This window comes from Theropithecus gelada, chromosome 12, assembly GCF_003255815.1.
Source record: "Theropithecus gelada isolate Dixy chromosome 12, Tgel_1.0, whole genome shotgun sequence".
In the NCBI taxonomy this organism is placed as follows: Eukaryota; Metazoa; Chordata; class Mammalia; order Primates; family Cercopithecidae; genus Theropithecus; species Theropithecus gelada.
This window is the reverse complement of record NC_037680.1, coordinates 94,688,067-94,711,496: the sequence shown is the minus strand read 5'-3', so window position 1 is coordinate 94,711,496 and position 23,430 is coordinate 94,688,067. Positions and strand designations below refer to the sequence as shown.

Below are 23,430 nucleotides of genomic sequence, written 5' to 3'. Positions count from 1 at the left end.
AGCTGTAAGTGGCCTTTTATAAACACCCAGTTGCTGTGTCCCTCCCTTCCCTGGGGTGGGTGGGGGCTGTCAGCTGGTGGAAACTGGGCTGTCCCAGAGGGAGGAATCTGTGCCCTTCCCTTTACCTGCATGGATACCGCCGGGACAATCGGCCAAAGATCTTGCTACAGGCCACACAGCACCCAGGGGCCATGGAAGAAAGATGTTGGAGCCTCTGCCACAGGCGGTCCTTTTCTCTGATGGGGGATGAAGGTGGGGAGACATAGACAGAGACAGAGATCAAAAGACAGAAATGGGAAATGACTCAGACAGAGAGACAGAGAGGAACAGAGGGAATCACACAGACAGGAAGAGAGAGACAGAGAGGGTGATGGAGGGAATCACATGGACACACAGAGAAATAAAAAGAGATTCAGAGACAGGGACAGAAACAAGAGCAGAGACGCAGAAAGACAGAGACACAGCAATGGAGGGGGATACAAAGATGGACAGAGAAAGATGGTTACTCAGAGAGGGAGGGGCAGAGAGAAGGTGAAAGAGGGAGAGAGAGACAGAGAGAGAGAGAGAAAGAGAGAGAGAAAGAGAGAGAGAAAGAGAGAGAGAGAGAGGAAGTCAGAGGATTGGAGAGAGACAGAGTGTGACATAGAGAAGTTGAGAGATATATAGAGGGAGAGAAACACACACAGAGAAATAGACACAGAGACAGAGAAAATGGAGACAGAGGGGAAGAGACAGATACGGAGACAGATGGAGAGATAGAGAAAGAGACACAGGGGCCAGAGAAAGACAGACAGAAATGAAGAGACAGTGAGAGACACATACAAGAGATCAGAATGCGTCTGACACCTGGCCTCCTCTTCGCCCAAAATAACCTTGACCCATGATTTAAGGATCCATTATTTAAGCACAAAGGAGTGCTCCCTGATCACAGAGCCCCCTGGGGTTTCTTGCTCCAGACACTTACAGCACATGTTGCCTACTGTCTCTTATCTGGCACTTAGTACAAACTGCCTTGGTATTTATTTACGTGTATGCCCTTGCAAAACTGATTTCACTGCCTTTTTTTTTTTTTTTTTTTTTTTTGCGAGAGCATCTAACTCTGTTGCCCAGGCTGGAGTTCAGTAGCATGATCACAGCTCACTGCAGCCTTGACCTCCCGGGCTCAGGTGATCCTTACACTTTAGCCTTCCAAGTAGCTGGGACTATAGGCGTGTGCCTGGCTAATTTTTTGTAGAGCTGGGGTTTCGACATGTTGCCCAGACTGGTCTTGAACCCTGCCTCAACCTCCTAAAGTGTTGGGATTACAGGCATGAACCACCATGCCCCGCCTTCACTCCCTTTTGAAAGGATATTTAGGAAGAAGGGTTCTTTTAAATTTGTATCAAAATAATACATACACGTGATTTAAAAATAAAATCATACAAAAGTGCTCATATCAAAACACCTCCCTCTCTCGTTCTCAGTGGCAAACCATTTCTGACATCGTTTTGCTTTCTCTCCTTGAAATTGCTTCCATATTTAAGTAATATGCTCCTTTATCTCCTTCTTTGTTTACCAATAGAGAACATTCTCTATAGAGCTCCGTCCTTTGATATCAGAGGATTTAGCTTATTTATTACCATCCTCACTAACTCACCATCCTCACATAGTTATATTCCTGTTTTTAGTTCCTCTATTGGCTACTATTGTAATTTTTTTCTTTTTTTTTTTTTGAGACAGAGTCTTTCTCTGTCACCCAGGCTAGAGTGCTGTGGCATGATTTTGGCTAACTGCAACCTCCCCCTCCTGGGTTCAAGTGATTCTCCTGCCTTAGCCTCCCAAGTAGCTGGGATTACAGGCATGTGCCACCATGCCTGGCTAGTTTTTATATTTTCAGTAGAGATGGGGTTTCAGCATGTTGGCCAGGCTGGTCTCAAACTCCTGACCTCAGCCTTGGCCTTCCAAAGTGCTGGGATGACAGACATGAGCCACCGTGCCCAGGCCACCATTGTAATTTTTCCAGAATATACTCACATATTTATTTCTTCATCTACTAACTATAGGTAGTATCCTTATGACTCCTGTTCTGTAATATGATGATGCCAGCATCTCTTCCTTTCAACTCACCTCTTTCCTCCACCTTCTAACTTGCCATCTGTTCTCACAGCATCCAGAATGGTAGCCACTACCCCACATGTGGCTATTTACATTTAATTTAATTAAAATATTAATACATAAAATAAAAACTTTAGTTCCTTAGTTGCACCAGCTCAATATTTCAAGTGCTTCATCTCTACATGTGACTACCAGCTACCATACTGGACAGCATAAATATACAACCTTTATAGAACATTCTATTGGATTCTATTCTATACATAATATTGTTAAGGTGGTAGCATTTACGTTCTGTTTCTATAATTACATAATTGCTTTCTGTGCTTTGCTTTTAAGTTGATTCTAACATTGAAAAAATTAATGAATAATATTTACATTATTAGATAATATATATACATATTTCTTCCCAACAAGCTAAGATACCTTCTATAACATTTTCCTTCTTGGAAGGCTTTTGGTTTTCTGGGAGTTTTTAATTGCCTTTCTTTTTTCCTTGCATTACTTGCCTTTAACATATTATTTTCCTCCCAATTCTTCATCATTTCAGGTGTTCTCTTGATTCCCTTTCTCCCCAGATACCTTCCTCCTGCGTCCTTGGTCCTTCTGCTACAGTCTGGACTGACTGCTCCCTGGGCTTGCTGCCCACTTGTCATCTTGGGAATTCCCTTTTCTTCTCTCTTAGGCTAAAGCAATTTTTTTTTTCCTGAATTCCACATCTTCTCCTTTCTTGGCTTACTTCCTTGTTTTTCTGGAGCACATCCTCAACTAACTTCCTATGAAAGGCTATGTGGGAGGTAAATTTTCTGAAATCTGTCTATGTGAAAATGTCTTTACTCCACCACCTCCCCCACTTCATTCATGGTTTGTCTGGAAACAAGATTCTAGGGCAAAAGTCAGTTTTTCTCAGAACTTAAAAAGAATTGCACCATAGACTGTTTACATGATTTCTACTTCTTTTATAGGTGATCTGTCTTTTTTTCTAGACAATCTTAGGACATTCTCCTTATCTGTTTTACTGAAATTTCATAATGATGTATCTGTGGGCTTTGTTTTGTTTGTCAATTCTTTGCTCAGTGAAATCTTCAAATCTGAAGATCTGTGTCCATCAGAGCTGGGGAATTCTCTCACATCTTAATTTTTGCTATGTTTCATTTGTTTCTCTCCTCACAGTTAGAAAGGACATTGGAATTCAGAGACTGATTATCTGTATGTTTAATTATTTCTCTCCTGACTCCCATCTCTCTATGCTTTTTACTCTACTTTCTAAGAGGCTGCCTCATCTTTCTCTTCTAATCATTTTAGTGAATTGAGAAAAATTCAGTGATCATAATTTTAATTTAATTTTTAATTTCCAAGAATGTTTCTCTTTTGACAGATGCTTTTTATAGCATCCTGTTTCATGGAAGATGGATCTTTTTCCTTTGTTTATCTTCATCTCTTCCCTTTATGTTCTAGACTCTCCTCAAATATCTGGGGATCCTTGGTTGTCATTTTATGTGTAAGAAAGAGGCAATAAAAGCTGTTTAGAGCTCTGAATAGTGGACAGGAATGGTTGACTAGTGGCTTCCCTTTAGTGGGGACTGGGCAGGGAGCTACCTGCTACAACCAGACACCCAAATGCCAGGACAAACTGGTCTTTTATTTGGGGCACTTAAATTCCTTTAGTGAAGGATCTTTTGGTCATTTGCTTGGGAGATAGGCCCCTGAGTGCTGGATATTCTGCATGTGGGGAGGCAGGCAGAAGGCAGCAGGTATGGACTGTTCTTTCTAATGACTTTATCTCTCATCTGACTTCTGCCATCTGTGGCTCTGGGATCTCTGGATCCTACAAAAAACTTGGGCTTCACACAGTATCCACTTCTCCATCCATTTTCCAGCTTCTGGAAATTAGTTGAAATCTCTCCTCTGTGGTTAGCTCCTCCACTTTTCTCTCCGTTTTAGGTTTTAGTCTTTTATAGTCATTTTAGAGAAATTTCAGGATGGAGAATAGATAAGATGTGGGCAGTCCACCATCCTGACGCAGAAGTCAACCTTGGTGGTTATTTTTTTTCCTTTTTCTTTTCGTTTTTTGCATAGGGTTGTATTTTCCATAAGCTTCTGCCAGGGACATTGTATTACATAGTTTAATGTTTCCTGCCTGAGAACCTGTGATTAATCACCTTTGCACTGGGAAACTAGAGCTGATGAACTAGTATATTTTCTTTGGATGGGAAGTGAGATTTAGTCACTCTGTCTTTCCCTTTTTGATCCTGCTACCAATATGCTCAGTGCTGAGTTCTAATGCTAACCCTAATCCCAACACTTTGGGGGATATATACTTTTTGTTTTCTACTACATGTTCCATTTAATTTTCTTTCTTTCTTTTTTTTTTTGAGATGGAGTTTCACTCTTGTCGCTCAGGCTGGAGTGCAGTGGCATGATCTCGGCTCACTGCAACCTCCGCCTCCCGGGTTCAAGTGATTCTCCTGCCTCAGCCTCCTGAGTAGCAGGGATTATAGGTGCCCGCTAACACGCCCAGTTAATTTTTGTATTTTTAGTAGAGACAGGGTTTCACCATGTTGGTCAGGCTGGTCTCAAACTTATGAACTCAGGTGATTCATCCACCTTGCCCTCCTAAAGTGCTGGGATTACAGGCCTGTGAGCCACTGCACCCGGCCATGTTCCATTTAATTTTCTAGTTTTCTTTAACAATCACGTATATATGTCTTTTATTGTTGGCTATCTTAAATTATTTCATGAGGTCAATACTTCACTTTTTATATCTCTCTTCCTCCAAATTGACAGTAAATCCTTTGGAGGAACTATTCCTTAAATTATTGTTTGTCCTTTCCAAGTTGATGTCTCCTTTTTCTCACCCTTAATACCATTTGGATATTGTGTAAGAGGATTTAGTTCTAAATGACCCCTCACCTGAAATCCTAGCACTTTGGGAGGCCGAGCTGGGTGGATTGATTGAGGTCAGGAGTTCAAGACCAGCCTGACCAACATGGTGAAATCCTTTCTCTACCAAAAATACAAAAATTAGCCCAGCATGGTGGCACGCACCTGTAGTCCCAGCTACTTGGAAGGCTGAGGCAGGAGAATCACTTGAATCCGGGAGGTAGAGGTTGCAGTGAGCTGAGATGGCGCCACTGCACTCCAGCCTGGGTGACAGAGCTAGACTCTGTTAAAAAAAAAAAAAAAAGACCCCTTAGCAACCTTCCAATTTTAATGGAACCTGAGTCCACTGGTCTCCTGTTTCCTGAACTGTATGAGAGGATAACATATGTATGTGAACTCTCTACCCAACTAAAGGGCAGGAATTATGCTTTCCGCATCTTCCCTGTCTCTCAGTGAGCTTAGTGGTTTGGAGCTGACCCTGGTGAGCCCAGCCTCTGGAACCTAGGACAGCTGACCCAGGGCAGGTCCACAGGCCCAGGGCCTGACGAAGTCCCGTGGGCAGGTAGGTGTAGGACACGTGATCACCTCTGGGTTCTCCCTGGTGTCTTTTTCCTCCTTCTCCCAATTCCTTCTCAACCCATGGTTCTTTTCTCCTCCCTAACCTCAGTAGGTGTGTGTATGTGGGAGTGGGTCCGGGTGGTGGTGTGCATTATTGTCAGGGGACTCTATACAATTAATATGCTATGTGTCCTAGGTGACCAAGTCTGCCTTTTTTTTTTTTTTTTTAAATGGAGTCTCGCTCGGTTCCCCAGGCTGGAGTGCAGTGGTGTGATCTTGGCTCACTGCAACTTCTGCCTTCTGGGCTCAAGTGATGCTCTTGCCTCAACCTCCCAAGTAGCTGGGACTACAGGCACGCGCCACCATGCCCGGCTAATTTTTGTATTTTTAGTATAGATGTGGTTTCACTGCATTGCACTGCATTGGCTAGGTTGGTCTTGAACACCCGACCTCATGATCCGCCCACCTCGGCCTTCCAAAATACTGGGATTACAGGTGTGAGCCGCTGCACCCGGCCAAGTCTGTCTTATTTCTGACCCTCAGTTTCCTTTTCTGTAAAATGGGGATAACAGCAGGGAGTGGCTAAAAGAAACAGAAGAGTTAGCATATATAAAAGTTCTAGAACCCTGCTTGGGAGCTGTGAGTGGAGTAGAATTCTCATGCTCCGGGCTCCACATTCCTTACCGTTCCCCCGTCTGTCTCCCCTTTCCCACTGTCCCCGTCCTTACTGGATCAGTTCCAACACCCGCCTCTTCATGGCCTGGACCAAGTCCCGCTGCCCTCCAAGCTCCTCCTGGTACATGGCGTCCCGCCTCTCAGCCTCCTGTTGCTTCTGCTCCAGCTGTGCCTGCAGCTCGGCTCTCTCTTCCTGACACCTGGGTACAGAAGGAAGACTAAGTTCTTAGGGGGCAAAACTCAGCCTTTGTGCCTGAGCTAGGCTGGGCCTCTGCCGGATAGGGAGCCCATGGGAGACACTGGTGATGCCCCCAGCAGCTGAAGTCCACACACATACACACACACACAACAATACACACCACACCACACACAAAATGCACACACATAATACAATATAACACAAGAGACATAACACCCAACAGAACACCTATATACAATACACACAACACACACAACCCCCACACATTGTAACACACACAATACTACACACAACACATACACACAATGCATATACACAACACAATGACAACACACAATATAACACATACACACAACTCAACATATACACAACACAACACAAATGTAGCCCATACGCATAACAGCATTCACACAAAAACACAACACATATACACAACACAAAACACAATACAACACACACAATATACTCACACAATACCACACATAACAACAGATACAACACCCAACAGAACATATATACACAACACACACAACATACACACACAAGACAATACACACAACACAACAACCCCTATATATCATAACACACACAATACAACACACGGCACACACACAACACATATAGACAATGCAACAAATACACAACACACAGTATAACACATACACACAACTCAATATATGCACAACACACATGTAACCCATACACATAACACAACACACAAACACAACATATATGCACAACACACATGTAACACATACTACACAGCATACACAGACACAGCACACTACATACACGTTCATAATGCACACGTAACACATTGTACACACCACACAATCACAATCACACAACACAATGCACATGCATAACATGCACACACAACACAGCACACAACACATGCAATACAACACAAAATGCAACACAGCATATACACAACACACAGCACACACATCTACAACACAACACACGCCCTAATACACACAAGGTATAACAGAACACATATACACAACACAGAAGACACACAACGCTACACGCATATAATTTATACATATAATACAATACATACACACACCACGACACACCACATATCACAACATATATAACGCACACACAATACAATACACACAACACATATATAATGCACACACCACACACATAAACAGAACACAAACAACACAACATATAAACACACACTTGCACAACACATACAACAGACATCCATAAGGCAGACACACAACTCAACATGCACACAATGTGTGTGCGTTTACACACATACATACAATGCACACACCACACACTGAACTGCACACTGTGTGTTGCCTGACACCTACGAACTGACTCCTCACCAACTATTTAGAGAAATGAAAACAGGGCCCTGCCCTGAGTGTTCCTTTAGAGGGAGGGGATGAGCCAACATTTCCTCCTCCCGGCTTTGTTTTCAAACATTTCCATTTAAAATGTAACTTTCTTGAAAGGTGTGTTCACTATCATGGCTGCTCTCTGGAGGGAAGGCAGATACCTGGGAACCCAGGCTGGATGGTCGGTGCCCAGCTGGAAATAATTGTGTGTGGAAGGGGAACAGTGAAGGATTTAGAGTGATTTTTTGCTTTAAAATATTTTTTAAAAAGTTATGTTACATTGTCTTTTCAATTAAAAAGAAATAGTAAAAATATGGCTTTCCTAAATTTGTTTTAGTTTTGGGCTTGGTAGCGTCTCAGTTCCACTCTTGGTTTTTCTTTTTGTCTGTAGTGGTTTTCTGAAAAGTTCCAAGAAGACCACTGGACTGGAAATAAAAAAGACCTGGTCCCAGGGCCCAGCCTCTGGCTCAGTTGGGAGGCCCCTGGCTCAGCTGGGAGGGCGTTGCAATGGCAGATGGCATGGGTGAGAGTCCCGGTGCTCAGGATGCATGTACGTGTCTGTGCCGGTGTGTGTCCTGGGGCTTGAGCGTGTTTGAGTGGAAGAGGCTTGCAAGAGGCTTGACAATGAATTGAACATGCAATTTTAAAACACCCCCTTTTAGCATGTTGCAGGGAAGAAAGTTGGGTGGGCCATGACAAACTGTTAGCAGCCCAGCCACTGACATTCCAGAGTTCAGTCACTGCAACCCCAAGAGAGTTCTGGTGCTCAGGCACGGAGCAGGGCCATGTTTTTAATTTTAATGAACATTCTAGTCTTTTGGCATCTCATTTCTTAGCTGCTGACTTTAATTTTCCCGAGCCAGTTTACTTGCCCTGTGATCCTGGGCCCTTAATGTGATCACCGTGGTGTGTGCATGTGTCTCTTGGGTGGGAGAGAACACTTACTTAGCACCTACTGTGTGCCAGGGGATGTTTAGGTGCCAGGAATAAAGCAGAGCCTATGGATCTTACAGTGTTTGCGGCAGGGGTAAAATAAATAATAGACTCGTAAAATAACTAAACTAAGTGCTACGACAGAGACAAAGGAGAGGCTAAGACAGAGACCACGGAGGGCTCTTGGAGAGGCTCCTCAGACAAGGTGAAATGGAAGCTGAACTAGAAGATGAAAAATCAGCAATGTAGAGCCAGGCGTGGGCACATGCAAAGGTCTGCAAGTTGGAAAGAGCTGAGCTTGTTTGAGGAACTGAAAGACAAATGATTCTGGGCTGCCACAAAGGGCAGTGGGAGGCTGGGAAGGCAGGAGAGGAGTGGGGAGGTGGGCAGGACCTGAGCTGTCTGCCAGTGGCCCAGGAAAAGTGGATGTTAATCTCAGTGAAATGGGGAGCCCTGAAGTATTTTAATCAGGGAGTGATGGATACTTCTAGCACATGAGGGGACATGGAAGGGGAATTAGTTTACTGAGCACTTACTATATGCCAGGCCCAAGCTTAGTGTTTTATGGCCCCATTCATTTAGTTTTCACAATTTTAAGAGACAGATAATATAATCCTCATTTTACAAGAGAGAAGAGTAGAACCTCAGAGAGGGGGTGACACTTGCCCAGGGTCACACAGCTTGATGAGTGGAGGGAGCAGAAATCTGGACACAGACCAGCCCAGATCAAAACTCTTTTGCCTCCCTACACCTTCATCCAGGTGAAGCCCTGATCACCAGTGATTCCTGGCACTGGTGCCAAGTGGGCAGCAGGTGGGAGGGAGGGAGGGAAGGATGCTGATGGAGTCTGGCAGGCCTCAAAGGAGCTCAGTGCTGCTGTGCAGGGGTTGGGGGGACATGTGATATTTGCCTAGTTCCCCATCCTGAGGACCTCTTCAGCTGATGCTTGTCCTAATTTCTTTTGCTCGAGGTCTTACTCCCAGCGCAGAGGACACCCACCTGCTTGGAAAGATTGCGTCACGAGCATCTGAGCTGGGAGGAGGAACCTTAGCCATCCCACCGTCTCGTTTTGCAAATCAGGGACCTGAGACCCAGAGAGGGCAGGCCACTGTCCCCAGGGGCCCACAGCCAGAAAGCTGTGAGATGGGTGTTGGAAGCTCCATGTCTCAGCCCAAAGTCCATTTTCACAGCCCCAAGGGCCTGCCCTGGGCCTCCCGCCTTCAGGTCGGCTGTGGCTCACCTCTGCCCCCAGTCTGTGCTCTGCGTGGGACTTCTACCACCCTTCCACTGTCCTCCATACCACAGCCCGAGTGAGCCTTTAAATACAGAAGTCAGACGGAGAAACGTCCCTGCTCTAAACCCTGCCCCAGCCTCTGGTAGCACAAAGAAGAATTCCAGCGCCTCACTCTGCCTTTGAGGCCCCTGCCTCTGGCTCTGCCCCTCTCTCCTCTGCTCAGCCATACCCCGTATGCATTTGGCCTGCCTGTCCACAAACGCATGTCTTCTGGCCATTCCTCTGGCCACAGCACTTCTCACTAATATTTGAACAGTCCAGTCTCTCATGTGGTTGGGGCTTCTGCTCAAACATCACCTCAGAGAGGACTTCCTGGCCCCCAGTCTGAATGACTATCCTGTCTTTGTCTGCGCCCTTCCCTGCCTTTGTTTCCCTAGCATCTATCCAATGGCCATTGGATCTGTTTACCTGCCTGCCATTGGATTGCTATCTGTTTATCTGTTTGCCATTGGATTGCTATCTGTTTATCTGTCCCAGGTCTTCTAGAGCAGGCTGGGCCAGGTTTGTTCACCACACCTGCTCATGGCCACTGTGGAAGCATAATAAATGTCCATGGAATGAATGGGTCCCTCAGCACTTCTATTCTCTGTGTTGAGGACCTCATCGCCAGCTTGATGCCCATGGGCTCCTTTCTTGGGAGTGAGCTTTGTCCTTAGCTCTCTGGGTCCCAGGCATCAGGGTAGCACATCCTCTTCTGAGCCTCAGGATCAGCTTTACTCACCATCCTTACTCTGAGGACTCCAGGATCGATCTCCCAGCCCACACTTCCCTCCTGAGTTCCACACTCAGCTGCTTGTCCAGCGGTCCTTGTCTAACATGTCTAACAGGTGTCTCAAACATAACATGTTCAAAACCGAGCTCTGACTTTCCCCACAAACCTGCCCTCCCACAGCCCGCACACTTCAGTCAACAGTGACTCTAGCTTTCCAGCTGATCAGGTCGAAAAGCTCAGAGTCATTCTCAACTTCTGTCTTTCTTTCAGACCGCATATCCTATTCCTCAGGAAGTTCTACTTCACACTTCATCCAAAGCCCAGCAGCTTCTCCTTGCTCCATGCTGCCAGCCCAGTCTGAGCACCCCCACTCTCCCTTGCGCGGTAGGGTCCTCACTGGACTCTCTGTGTTCAGCTTGCCTGCTAACAGGCCAACTCCAAGGGGCCTTTAAAACACACATGAAGCCGGCCACCATGGCTCATGCCTGTAATCTCTACACTTTGGGAGGCCAAGGTGGGTGGATCACCTGAAGTCAGGAGTTTGAGTCCAGCCTGGCCAACATGACGAAACCCCATCTCTACTAAAAATACAAAAAAATTAGCTGGCTATGGTTGCGGGCGTCTGTAATCCCAGCTACTCAGGAGGTTGAGGCAGGAGAATCACTTGAACCCAGGAGGCAGAGGTTGTGGTGAGCTGAGATGGCATCCCTGCACTCCAGCCTAGGCAGCAAGAGCGAAACTCTGTCTCAAAAACAAAAACAAAAACAAAACCACAAAACCACCAACAACAGAAAACATGTCAGCCTCTAACAGGCTGATCTATAGAGGAAGTGGACTGGCGTTGCCTAGAGCCGGGAAAGGAATGAGGAGTGGCTGCTAATGGGTACAGGGTTTCTCTTTGGGGAGATGGAAATGTTCTGAAATTGATTGAGGTGGTGGATGCATAACTCTTGAATATACTAAAAACCATTTAATTATTAAGCATTTGAAAAAGCATATAAACATCTTTTTGACATTAAAAAAAGTCAAGTCCCTCTCCTGCTCTGACCCCTCAGTGGCTCCAATCTTCCTCTGAGTCAAAGTCAAGGCCCTTCCGATGACCTCGCAGGCTCTCTCTAACCTGCCTCCTTGGCTCACCTGACCTTTTCCCACATCCTCTCCCTCCTTCACTCTACTGGGGCCCGGAAGGCCTCCTTGATGTTCCTAGAAGCTGCCCTGCCCGTCCCCCATCAGGGCCTTTGTTTTTGCTGTCCCCGCAGCCTGGAACATTCTACCGAATAGTCAAAGGGCTCGATCCTCACTTCCTTCAGGTCTTTAGACCAATGTCACCTTTTCAGGGAGGTCTTCCCTGGCCATGTTACCTTATTAAAATGTAAAATACCACACCAACACGTCCCGTTCCTCTTGTCTGCTTTATGTCTTCTTCTTATAACTTATTCCAATCTGACATCCTAGGTACTTCACTTGCTAATCACATTTATTGCTTCACCCACTAGAATGCGAGCTCCACGAAGGCAGGTGTTTGGCCTGTTTTGTCTGTGAGAGGATTTCTTGTACCTAGGACAGGCCTGGCTCAGAGTGGGTGCACAGAGTGTTTGTGGAATGACTGAATGATGAGTGACAGGTGGCTGGAGCACTGTGGTCTGTGAGACAGAGCCCCCAGCAAAGGGAGCAGCCAGGGCCAGGCCGTATCTCTACAACCTCCCAGCTGCTCCTCCTAGCTTGTCTTGATCCCTTGAAGACTCTCGTGTGGGCAGAACCCCCATGGTCATTTGGGTCCTGAATCATGGAAACCTTTGCTGACCACACTGTGGGCTCAGCTGAGTGTGGAGTGGGAGGAGCCCGAGGGGCCCTTTTGGGTTGATTTCTGGGCTCCTGGGCCTCTCTCCCCTGTGAAGCAGAGAGTCAGCAGGCTTCCCAGTGATTCAGGCTGAATCACAGCTCCTCAGGCCCTGCTGGAGTCTGACTGGTGTCTGTTGGACCTGGGGCAGGTGTTAGCCATGTGGGAGGGAGAGACAGGGGCAGGTGGGCAGACCGAGGCACCCGGAGACCACAGGAGAGAGACACAGAGAGGCTGATTTAGGCCACGGAAGATCTCTGCAGGGAGAAGAGACTTTAAAAAATAAATTATGGGCTGGGTGTGCTGGCTCATGCCTATAACCCTAGCACTTTGGAAGGCTGAAGCTTGAGCCTAGGAATCTGAGGCCAGTCTGCGCCATGTAGTAAGACCTTGTCTCTACAAAAAGAGAGAGAGAGAGAAACTGAGACCCGAGAGACTGAGGACTGAGGGGCATGGTAGAGACAGACAGCGTGCTGTGGGCCCCTGAGGTCAATGTGATGACGGAAGATGAAGACACTGGATGGTGAGAGACACTGAGCAAGAGAAACGGAGAGACTGAAGTGCAGGCACCTGACATGCTGCCTGAGCCAGGCGTCTGAGCCCACTGATTCTGGAGTCAGCCGCAGGCTTTGAATCTCAGCTCCCCTGCTAACTAGCCAATGGTGGGTGAATTGTGCAGCATCTTTGAGCTTCAGCTTCCTCCTCTATAAAATGGGGGTTCTATAGAACTCATCTCATAAGGGTGTTACGCAGAAACACCTACAGCAGGGCCCAGGACATAGTAAATGCTCAGTAAATGATAGCTATGATTATGAGAGGGTGAGAGGTGGCGTAACAGGAAAAAGCAAATGAGACACAAAGAAACCGAGTAAAAGAGGGAGACAGAAAGAGATGGGGGAAAGAAGCCCAGTGGAGTAGGGAGGCAGAGGGTGGAAAAGAGAGAGGAGCTGCCCAGGGGAGGCAGCAGAGGGAGGCAGGGGTGAGGGTGGGAGGGAAGCAGGCCAGGAGGTGGGGCCTCTCCTGGGGCTGCTCTGGGAGGCCTATGAGAAAGGGATGCACAGGGGAGGGAGGGTGGAGCCCTGGGATCAGGAGCAATGCCCTGCAGGCCTCAGATCCCAAAGGTGTGCCCAGCCCAGGATGTGGTGCACAGGAGGTTCTCACAAGACCTCACTGACTTGACCGTGACTGACAGCAGGACTCAGGGAGCACCTCCCGGTGCCCTGTGCTGTGGGTTGCCAAGGTTACCTGCTGAGCTGCTCCCGAAGTGCCTGCAACTCCCCCTCCTGCTTCCTCAGCAGCTGCTCCTGGTGCTGGGCCTGCTCCTCGGCCTTCCGGAGCCCAAGTCTGAGGCTCTGGGGATTGGAAGGAGGGGAGGAGGAGGCTGAAGGAGAAGGACAGAGACCCCAACACCGGGGCTGACCTGAACAACATTCCCGAGAGATCCCAGGCCATGCCCTGGCAGGGCTGGGGACAGTGCTGGGAGCTGTGATGCCTGACTCTGTCCTAGGCCTTGCTTCTGGGTGAGGCTGGGCCACTGTTTCTTCCTTCACTGAAGGGTGGAAGTTGTAAACTCAGAAACTTGCAAGTTCCTGGGTGGAAGCTGAAGGAAGGCTTGGTGACAATCTTGAGTGACCTCCAGGAGAAGGATCTACCACAGGAGCAACGAGGTGGGCTCTGCAACAGTGGAACTTAGATTTGGGGACAAGACCTACCATCATGAGGATATAGAACTGGAGAGGAAGTGACTGCCTGGAAGAACTGTTGGGAAGGGATCTCAAACTCCAATGCTACTGGGGCTGGGCAAGAAGTATTGCCGAATAAAGTGGGTCTAGCGTGAGGCAATAGGGAGATGTGGGAACTGTGGTGACCTGAAGAATGCATGGCTTTCAAAGGCATTCCCAAATAATAATCCTGAGTGGGCCAATAAAAATTGATCCATGGGAGGGAATGGTCCCAGGCTACCATTTCAGACCCTCATCTGTGGGCCAGGTCAGAGAGGGGAGAACAACCAGGTATGGAGCTCAACTGTTCTCACCTTGATCTCGTCCTGCAGGGACACCTCGGCTTGCTCCTCCCTTCTGGCCACAAGGGTAACTTCTGTTTGCACTTGTGGATTCTCCATGGTAGAGTCTTCCTTTGTTGTGAGTCCCTGAAGGACCCAGGGCTCCCCCAGGATGCTAGAGTCCCCCGATCCCTGCCTGCTCCCCGATACTGTTCCCGCTATGGTCCCTCTGGGGCTGGGCATCAGCAGCTTCTGGACATGACTCCACTCTGGTTCCTTTTCATGAGTCTCCTCTGTTGTTCTCTGACCCTCTGCACCCAGCAGAACCCCTGTGCCCTCAGCCTCCATCCCTATCACCTCCTTCTGAGTGCCCATAGCGCCCTTCCCCTGTCCCTGGGTGCTGGGTGTTGAGTTCCCCAGGAACATCTCAATCCATGGGGTTCCTTCCTCCTGGTCTAGTTGAAGCTCCTCTTCTTCTGGTTCCCACATACTCTGGGGGTACCTATGTCTCCTGGAATTTCCCCCCTTCTTTTCCAAAAAGAAAGGAAGATGCCTTTGCTGCTGGGACCTGGGCAGCCCTGCCAGCTGCTGTCCACTGGGTGCATCTTGCAGACAGACAGCTTGATTGGTGTGTGAGTCCTCAATCTGGACATTTTCGGGCCTTCCATATGCAGCTGGGATCTGTGGAGAGGACCCCAAACCAGTCATCCCTCTCAGCACCAATTCACTGACCTGGTGCGTGGGAGAGGCCACAGCGCTGATCTAATGGGCTTGCTAAATAGATAGGTACCAGGTCCTCTCACTGGAAACTTTGATTTATCAAACCCCAAATCTGACTTTTAGCAACACCCAGGTGATCTGAGCGCCATGCTTTGGTCTGGTGAGGGACAGCAGTACATCCTGATGTCCTTCTCTCCCTTTCTCCTGTCCGCATCCTTCTCCTTCCTGCACCTGGGTCTTGGGTATTGATCTGGCTCCCCCTAAGTTCCACCCACCCCTTTCCTTTAATTCTTCCTCCTGAACTACACTTCGTGTTTCAGTTTTTTCATCTGCAAAATGGGAATGATAATATCCGGTTTTAGGGTTGTGATGAAATCTTGACTAGACCAACACTCAGCTAAGAGCAACTTCTCAGGAAGCCTTCTCTGTGCTCCCATGTTCCTCTGTTCATTTCTGTGTCACTTACACTGAACTCATATATTGCAATGCTTTTCTTTATGATCTATCTCCATGAAGAGACCCTGAACTTTTCAGACCAGAGAACTAATAGTATCTGTACCCAGTGCCTGGAAGCTGGTGGGGGTGCAAAATGTGCTCGTGGGATGATGATAACAACAATGAAGGTGATCACACGGTGCCATGAGGGGAGCGTGTAGCCAGGAGCCCTGTGCAGTGCTGGATGTGAGTTGCCTCAGTTCATCCTCACAATATCCCTATGGGGCAGGACAAGTAACTTGTTCAAGAACCATAGTTTGTAAGGGGTGGGGCTGGAATTCGACCAGGCAACCTGGGTCTTCAGTCGCTTCTTGAACTGAACTGAGTTGTTTGTCTATTGTCCAGTGCAGGGGACTCAGCAGAGGGCATCTCTCTCATCTGTTTCCTGAAGCTTTCAGTGGCCTGCCCCCCTTGGAACTTTCTCCTCCTCTGGGCCCAGTGGCTCCGGCAGAGGGTGCTAGAGTTCCCTTTCTCTCCCAGTGTCCCCACCCCAGGAATAGGAGCCCTCTCCTCCTCTGCAGCTCCCCAGGCCCCTGCTCCACACACTGGCCTCTTGCTCTGTCTGTCCAGTTGGGTCAGGGCTCTCTGTACACTCAGAAGGGGAAGCTCAGTTACTACTCAAACTGGGGACGCCAAGGAGATGGGGAAGAGGTAACTCAGAGTGAAGGCGGGGCAGAGGCAGAGGCACCTTCTTTGGGGCATCTTTGGTTTTTCTGGGTCTCCTTCCCTGGGTTTGGGTGGAACTGGAGCAGCGTGACCTGAAAGTGAAAGAGGCAGGGGGACCCTGGGCTTCTCTTCGGTGGTGGCCTTGGCCCTCAGATGGAGGGTATCCCATCTTTCCACTCGCCCATTCATCCCATGACACTTCCTCCTTCCTGCCCACCCACCCTCATGCATCCCATCCTGCATTCATTTCCCTCCCAGCATCCTGCTATCCATGCATCCTCCAGCCCGCCACCTCAACCACCCAGGAAGTCGTTAGTGAGTGCGTATTCTAGGCTGCATTATGCCATGAATTTGCACTGGGAACATCGAAGTCTAGAAGGATCCAAAGTCATGGAGCAAAAGGAGGCAGAGACAGACGGGGCTGGGGGCTGAGGGCTTGGGGCTCGCCTGGGACCCTTGGTGGCCATGGGATCAGGTGTCAAAAGAAACTTCCCTCCTGGCCGCACCCACTCACTCTGAGAACATGGGCCAGGCTCCATCCAGGTCTGGCTGCTGGAGGTCCAATTCGAAGGCCACCCCATTGAGAGCATAGAGAGAGTCCAGGATGTCTTCTTGGCGTTCTGGGCAGAGCAGAGGGCTCCAGGGTCCATACCATTCCCTGTGTTAACAGTGATCAGAACCTTTGGCCTTTGACCCTGGGGCTATTTCCCTCGACCCCAACCACCCCCACCCCAGCTCAACCTCAACACCGTCATGAGGCTGGTCCCCAGGCAGAGTTGTGGCCCTTCAGGAGCAGGAGGCCCAAGAACCCTGATGCTGCCGGGACTCCTGGGTTCCAACCTCCCTCTGCCTTTTCTCCCTTAATTTTTCCTTCATGACTCTCATCGTAACGGTCCTTGATAGAAAGCCATCCATGGGGGGTGAAGGAGGGCTCTTTTACAAAGGAGGGAAAGTGGCTCAGATGGCATTGGCAGGAGGATGTCCCAGCAGCCCCACCTGGTGAGCTCTGGGTTTAGGAGGCAGAGCTGCAGGGCCTCAGCCAGCTGCCCACGGGCCAGGCAGAAGCGGATGAAGGCACGGCCTTTCCCCAGAGGGGTCTTCAACTGCAGAGTGCACAGGGGCAGAAGGGAGGGGTGGTATTAGGACAGAGGGTGCCCAGGAAACACAGAGGGAGGGGACTGGAAGTGCTGGGCAATGGGAAGGGTGTGGGGGGACCTGAGGCCATGGGAGGAAAAGGGTGTCTGGAGGGGTGCTGCGGGCAGGGTTTAGGAGACATGCGGAGCAAGTGAGCGGTCTATGGTCGGTAGAGCAGGATGTGGGAGAAGGAGCAGGCCTATGTCCACCCCCACCCTGTCAGCTTTCTTGCTGCCTGGCCCTGGATACCTTGTCCTGGGAACGGACAAAGTGGATTGGCTCCATGTCCACCCGCTGCCGTCGTAGGGCAGTGCAGAGAAAGTCCCAGTAATCCTTCCGAGGCCCCAGGAAGCTCTTCTGCTCTTTCTGGTCAAACTAGAACCAAAATGAGGCAAAGAAAGTGTAGAAATGCTTCCTCCTAGAACACACCCTGCATTCTAGCGTCCTGAGGGGACACCTGCTGGAAGAGAGGGCTCCTGCAGACACACCTGGCATCCGGACCGAGCCCTGTCCTTACTGGCTGTGTGACCATGAGCAAGGTGTTTGACCTCCCTGAGCCTCAGTGTTCTCATTCATTCATTCATTCATTCATTCATTCAGAGGTCCTTATTGAGCACTGACTATGTTCCAGGCCCTGTTCTATGTTCTGGGGATACAGCTATGAACAAATTGACTTCATGGAGCTTACATCTCGATAGGGGAGTTAAGACAACAAACAGATGAGATAAGTAAAGCATCGAGTATGTTAGATAGTGATGACTGCTATGGAGAAAAAAATAAAGCAGGAAAGAGAATGAAAAATGTGGTGGGTGTATGTGTGGTGTGTGGTGTGTGTGGCAGGTGTGTTGAAAATCTAGGGTGTCCAGAAAAGCCTTCTAGCGCCAGGCGCGGTGGCTCAAGCCTGTAATCCCAGCACTTTGGGAGGCCGAGACGGGCGGATCATGAGGTCAGGAGATGGAGACCATCCTGGCTAACACGGTGAAACCCTGTCTCTACTAAAAAAATACAAAAAACTAGCCAGGTGAGGTGGCGGGTGCCTGTAGTCCCAGCTACTCGGGAGGCTAAGGCAGGAGAATGGTGTGAACCTGGGAGGCGGAGCTTGCAGTGAGCTGAGATGGTGCCACTGCACTCCAGCCTGGGGAACAGAGCGAGACTCCGTCTCAAAAAAAAAAAAAAAAAACCAAACAAAAAAAGAAAAGCCTTCTAGCTTGAAGGAGCTGAGAAAGTGTGCTGTGCATTCCAGTGGAAGAGCATTTTAGGTAGAGGGGAGAGCACATGCAAAGGCCCCAAGGCAGGAGCATGCCTGGTGTGCTCCAGGAAGATCCAAGAGGCCAGGGGAGCTGGGGTGCAGCAGATGAGTGGCAGGCTGGCAAGAGATGAAGTCAGAGAAGTAGGAAGGTGTGTGTTGGGGTGTTGGGGGGTGGACATCAAGCAACTCAGAGGGTGAGAGTGAGGATTGCACAAAGCCAGGCATACAGAGGCCAAAGCCTGACATATAGCAAGTGTTCAATAAAAGCTGGTGCTGGTCATAGTTGGGGCTCTGAGTAGCAGCAGGAAGGGCCAGTCCTAGGACATCCATGCCTTTGAAGCTTTAAACAGTGGTGGCTACCCCCAGGTCTGTGTCCTGCCCCAAGGCCCGGGTCCCTTCCAGCCCCACTTTGCCTCACCTCGCTTCTCAGGCTGTAGTGACAGCCTCCAAGAGTGAGGTCAGGTATCAGGAGGGAGAGGGAAATGGCACAGTGCATGGTAAGGAATGGGACTGTGGCTCCTCCCTTGTTTTCCAGGAATGTCCTGCCAGTTGTCTGGGTCTGGGGAGAAGGATGGGGAGGGGGAGGAGAAGGTCCCACCTGTAGCAGCAGCTCCAGGCAGCCACAGAGTCTGTACAGCTCGGCACTGGTGTCCGTCACTGGCCCCTGCCCATCCCCATAGCCCTGGAGGATGGCAGAGACGGCAGCTGCAGGGAGGATGGCAGGCGTCAGGCATCGAGTAGCGAGGCCCCTGAGGGAGGGGCTCCCAGACCCTGACTTCTCCCGCGACTCAGTCCCAGAACATCTCTCAGGACACACTCACCTCTTAGGTCTTTGGTGATCTTGAGGATGGCTGCCTCTTCTGCCATGGGTACTTGAAAATGATGTGATTCCTTCCGACTTGGACTGTGAGCCCAGGAAGGACCCTTGGCCTCACTGCCCAGCTCTCTCCTTACATAAAGCAGTACGCAGAGACTACAGAGGGGAAGTGACTTATCTCGGGTGACACAGCAAGTTACCTAGTGGGGGGAAAATCCCAGCACTGTCTTGTAGGCCAGCGTGTGAAGATGATGGTGTGGTCTCCACCGATTGAGCAGTCCCTGGGTGACACTGTACTAACACTTGATGCCCTTTCCCCATTCAATCCCCACATCATCCTGGAGGTTATTAACTCCATTTCAGACCAGGACAAACAGGGAATTGGAGAGGGTAAGTCTTTTATTCAACATCACAGAGGTACCCAGGATTTGAACTCAGGTCTGTGTGCCCATAGGGCCTGTGCTGTGGGTCCTGACTTGGTGTAAGTGACCCCGTGAATGCTTATGCTATGTGGACACTAGGCTGGGGGTGTCCCCTCCTTCCCCATGGAGGGCCCCCAGCCTTGCCCAGATACTCATCCTCCTCGAGACACCCACTCATTGTTTCCTGGGCCCCAGCTGAGTGGAAAATGTGTGTTCTTTGAGGAGAGGGTGCAGAAGTAAAGCGTGGCCCCAGGGCTGGGGCTGAGCAGATGCTGTGTGTGTGTGCGGAGCAGGGCGCCTGGTTTTAATACTGCCTTTCTCTCCGGGGGGATCTCATCCTCTTCTCCTCTCGATGGGTCCTGAGGCCCAGAGAGGGACACTGTGGCCCCGACAGCTGGTGGCCTTATTCTGAGATCCTAGTCAAGACCAGGTATGGAGTGGAAAACCCAGGTGTCCTGCCTCCCAGGCTGCGGCTGCTGGAGTTTGGGGTGGGGTGGCAGTGGTGCAGCAGTGGGACACAGTGGAGGGGAGGGGAGAGGGAAACGGAGGTAAATGAGGGAGGTGGGTGGGACATGGGATTTAGGAAGGATGGGGTGAGGAGTCCAGAGACCTGGGTCTCCATCCTGGCCTGGCTACGCACTCACTGTGTGATCTCGGGCAAATCACTCACCTTCCTTGAGCCTCAGTTTCCCCACCTGTAGACCAAGGATTGGACTGATGGTCTCAGCAGCCTCTTCCAGTCCAGATCCTGTGTGAAATCCATGAATGGCTCCATGTGTCTCCTCCTCTAGCTCCTCTCTGCCATGCATTTATCTTCCCTGGCTCCTGGTATCACTCCCCTTCTGTCCCCGTAAATTCCAGGGTCCCTCTGCTACTCACCCAGGAGAGCCTGGTTGGCTGGGGTACGAGAGCGCGGCTCTGCTGCCTGAGTCCCTCCCTAGTGACGGTGCCTTGCAGAGCTGTCCCAGGATTTACAGCCTGGGAAGAAGTGACTCAGTCTCAGCCCAGCAGCCTGGAGGGGGAACCTGGCTCACAGCGGCGGGGGAAACGAAGACGCTGCAGGGAAGAAGTGGTAGAGGCAGGATCCAGGGCACTGGGGCAGAATGGTGAGATGGGAAATGGGTCCTCTCAGGCCAGCCTGGGGTAGAGTCACCTGTTGGCCAAATGAGGGCTGATCCATTGTGGTTAGTGGGACTGCTGCTAGTTTCCTTTTCGTTTTCAGCACTTGCTCCTGCTTTTCTTCCTTCTCGCCACCAGGGGACAGAGGGAGGCCGTGGAGCTCCGCAGCTGCTATTCCTGCTTCTTCCGTGTTGTTTGGTTGGGCTGTGAGGCGGCGCTCCAGGGTAGGGATGAGAGGGCGAGGTTCCCACCACGCTCCTCCTTCCTCTCTCCACCTCAGTGAGCTGAGCGGTCCCCGTGAGTGCTGGTCACCAGTGCCGACCCCCCAGTCCTGGTCCCATTCCCAAAAGGATGGATGTGAGACCAACAGTGAGATCCTGTGCCCAGTAATGGGCCAGGCGGGATTCCCAGGTGGGCTGGCCCCCCTACCCGCCCCGCGGCTGTACTCTGCCTTGTTAACGCTGGGATGTTTCCATGCGGAGTCCTCGTTTCTGCAGGCTGGGCTGCTCCAGGGGCTAGTACTGGGGCAAAGGAGCAGGGGCCTGGGAGGACGGCTGTTTTCACAGACCCCAAGAACCGCATCTAAAAACCAGCACAAGGGATGCCCCAGCCCGTCTGCCCTCTCCTCTGTTCCTATATCCCTCATGCAGAGGCTGCAGCCCCCATCTCTGTCTCCTGTATCACGTCCCTGTCTCCCGTCCCTGTCTTTCCCTCATTCCTTCCCTTTCTCTGTTCCCTGCGTCTCACTTTGCACCCTTGGTCTCTTTCTTGCCCTCCCAATTCAGTCTGTCTGAAGCCCTGTCCGGGTCCCTGCCCCTGCCCTCCTCCAGCCCCCTGCCCTCCTCCAGCCCCCTGCCTCCCTCTAGTCCTCTGCCCTTCTCTAGGACCCTGCCGTCCTCCAGTCCCCTGCCGTCCTCCAGTCCCCTGCCCTCCTCCAGTCCCCTGCTGTCCTCCAGTCCTCTGCCCTCCTCCAGTCCCCTGTCCTCCTTCAGCCCTCTGCCCTCCTTTGGCCCCCTGTCCTCCAGTCTCCCTTTGTCACTTGCCATGAGGGAGTCCCCAGGCGTGGATGCTGGCTGGGTGCTGGGAGCCCATGGTGTTCAGCTGGCACAGAGAGAAGGCAGCTGCTGCTTCAGGTAGAAGCTGCAGGAATGGGTGAGGGAGGACACCCTGAGTCGGGAGCTGGTGGTTGGCAGAGCCCAGGGCACCTGACACAGGTAAGCAGCCAGCCCAGGACAGTGCCAGTCCGCTTGGGAAGTGCTACAAGGTAGGTGGACCCAGGGGGAGGCAGGACCAGGACCGGGTAAAGGGTCCTCCAGTTGGGTGGAGGGCTCCCCTGGGTCTCTTGTGCCCTTGGGAAGAGGGTGATATAGGACCTGACTCCTAGAAGGGCAAATAGCTTGGGTGAGGTTGGTTTAGGAGCCACCCAAGAGGGGCAGGCCTGGAGTGCTGGGGCAAGGTAGGGAAAGGGTTAATCTTCCTTGAGCTGGACCAAAGGGCAGCTCTGGCAGTGTCACTTGATTTAGAGGGCTCTGGAGTTAGGAGGGTGGGGGGCCACTGGAACAAGAACTGCCCCAGGATGGTGGGGACAGCTGGCCTCTCACCCCTGCCTTCTCTGTGCTGGGTAAGTCTCGGAGACTAGCAAGTGGGGAGCTGACCTGGCAGTGGGGACAGGTCTGAGCTGGGAGGCAGGTGTCTGTTCTGGAGGAGGTGTCTGCCAGGGAACCACTAGGCCTGGTATAGATGTGGCGCTGGTTTCTCCCTGGGAGAGTAGGAGGAGGTGTTTGGGGTCACCAGGGATGGGTAACTCCCTGTGACCTCAGGACTCACTGTTGGTGGGTCTTCTTTCTTAACCCGTGTCCCTGCCTCCCCACCTCCCGCACAGCCACCTTTGACATGTGGTGGGTGCCTATTGGGCCAGGTGAAGTGGGCAGGGACAGGGACAGGCAGTGGGGCTGAGATGGAGAGAGAAGCCGGGGCTCTGGAGGTGGATGATCAAGGGGAGAAGGAGGGGAGGGTGTGTGTGCCGCTGAGTGACAGTGGCAGGGACAGGGATGGGGATGAGTGTCTGTCTGCATCAGATGAGCTGGTTTCTGAGAGGCCTCTTGAGAGAGCTTGGAGCTCGCCTGTGACTCCTTCCCTCCTCTATCTGTGGGGATCAAGCTCCATCCCAGCTGCTGTGCCCCGACTCTGGCTCCAGTGGGGGTTGCTGCTGCTCGGGGCTCCCCGCTTCAGGGGCTCAGGGAAGAGCAGCCTGCACCCATCACCT

At 50.6% G+C, this 23,430-nt stretch overlaps 1 protein-coding gene across 1 annotated transcript in view; it reads right to left on the bottom strand.

The window, feature by feature from the left end:
- The window catches only part of RUFY4 (RUN and FYVE domain containing 4), a 62,530-nt gene that overhangs the window by 1,097 nt on the left and 38,003 nt on the right, over positions 1-23,430 (bottom strand). Inside the window, exons 4-13 of the mRNA XM_025404776.1 lie at positions 19,628-19,779; positions 19,405-19,511; positions 17,807-17,932; positions 17,420-17,526; positions 16,938-17,081; positions 16,446-16,515; positions 14,576-15,223; positions 13,786-13,892; positions 6,261-6,407; positions 126-236 (exon numbers count right to left, since the gene is read on the bottom strand). Of these exons, the coding sequence (XP_025260561.1) occupies positions 126-236; positions 6,261-6,407; positions 13,786-13,892; positions 14,576-15,223; positions 16,446-16,515; positions 16,938-17,081; positions 17,420-17,526; positions 17,807-17,932; positions 19,405-19,511; positions 19,628-19,673 (1,613 nt within the window). The 5' untranslated portion in view covers positions 19,674-19,779. The remainder of the gene's footprint in view (positions 1-125; positions 237-6,260; positions 6,408-13,785; positions 13,893-14,575; positions 15,224-16,445; positions 16,516-16,937; positions 17,082-17,419; positions 17,527-17,806; positions 17,933-19,404; positions 19,512-19,627; positions 19,780-23,430) is intronic.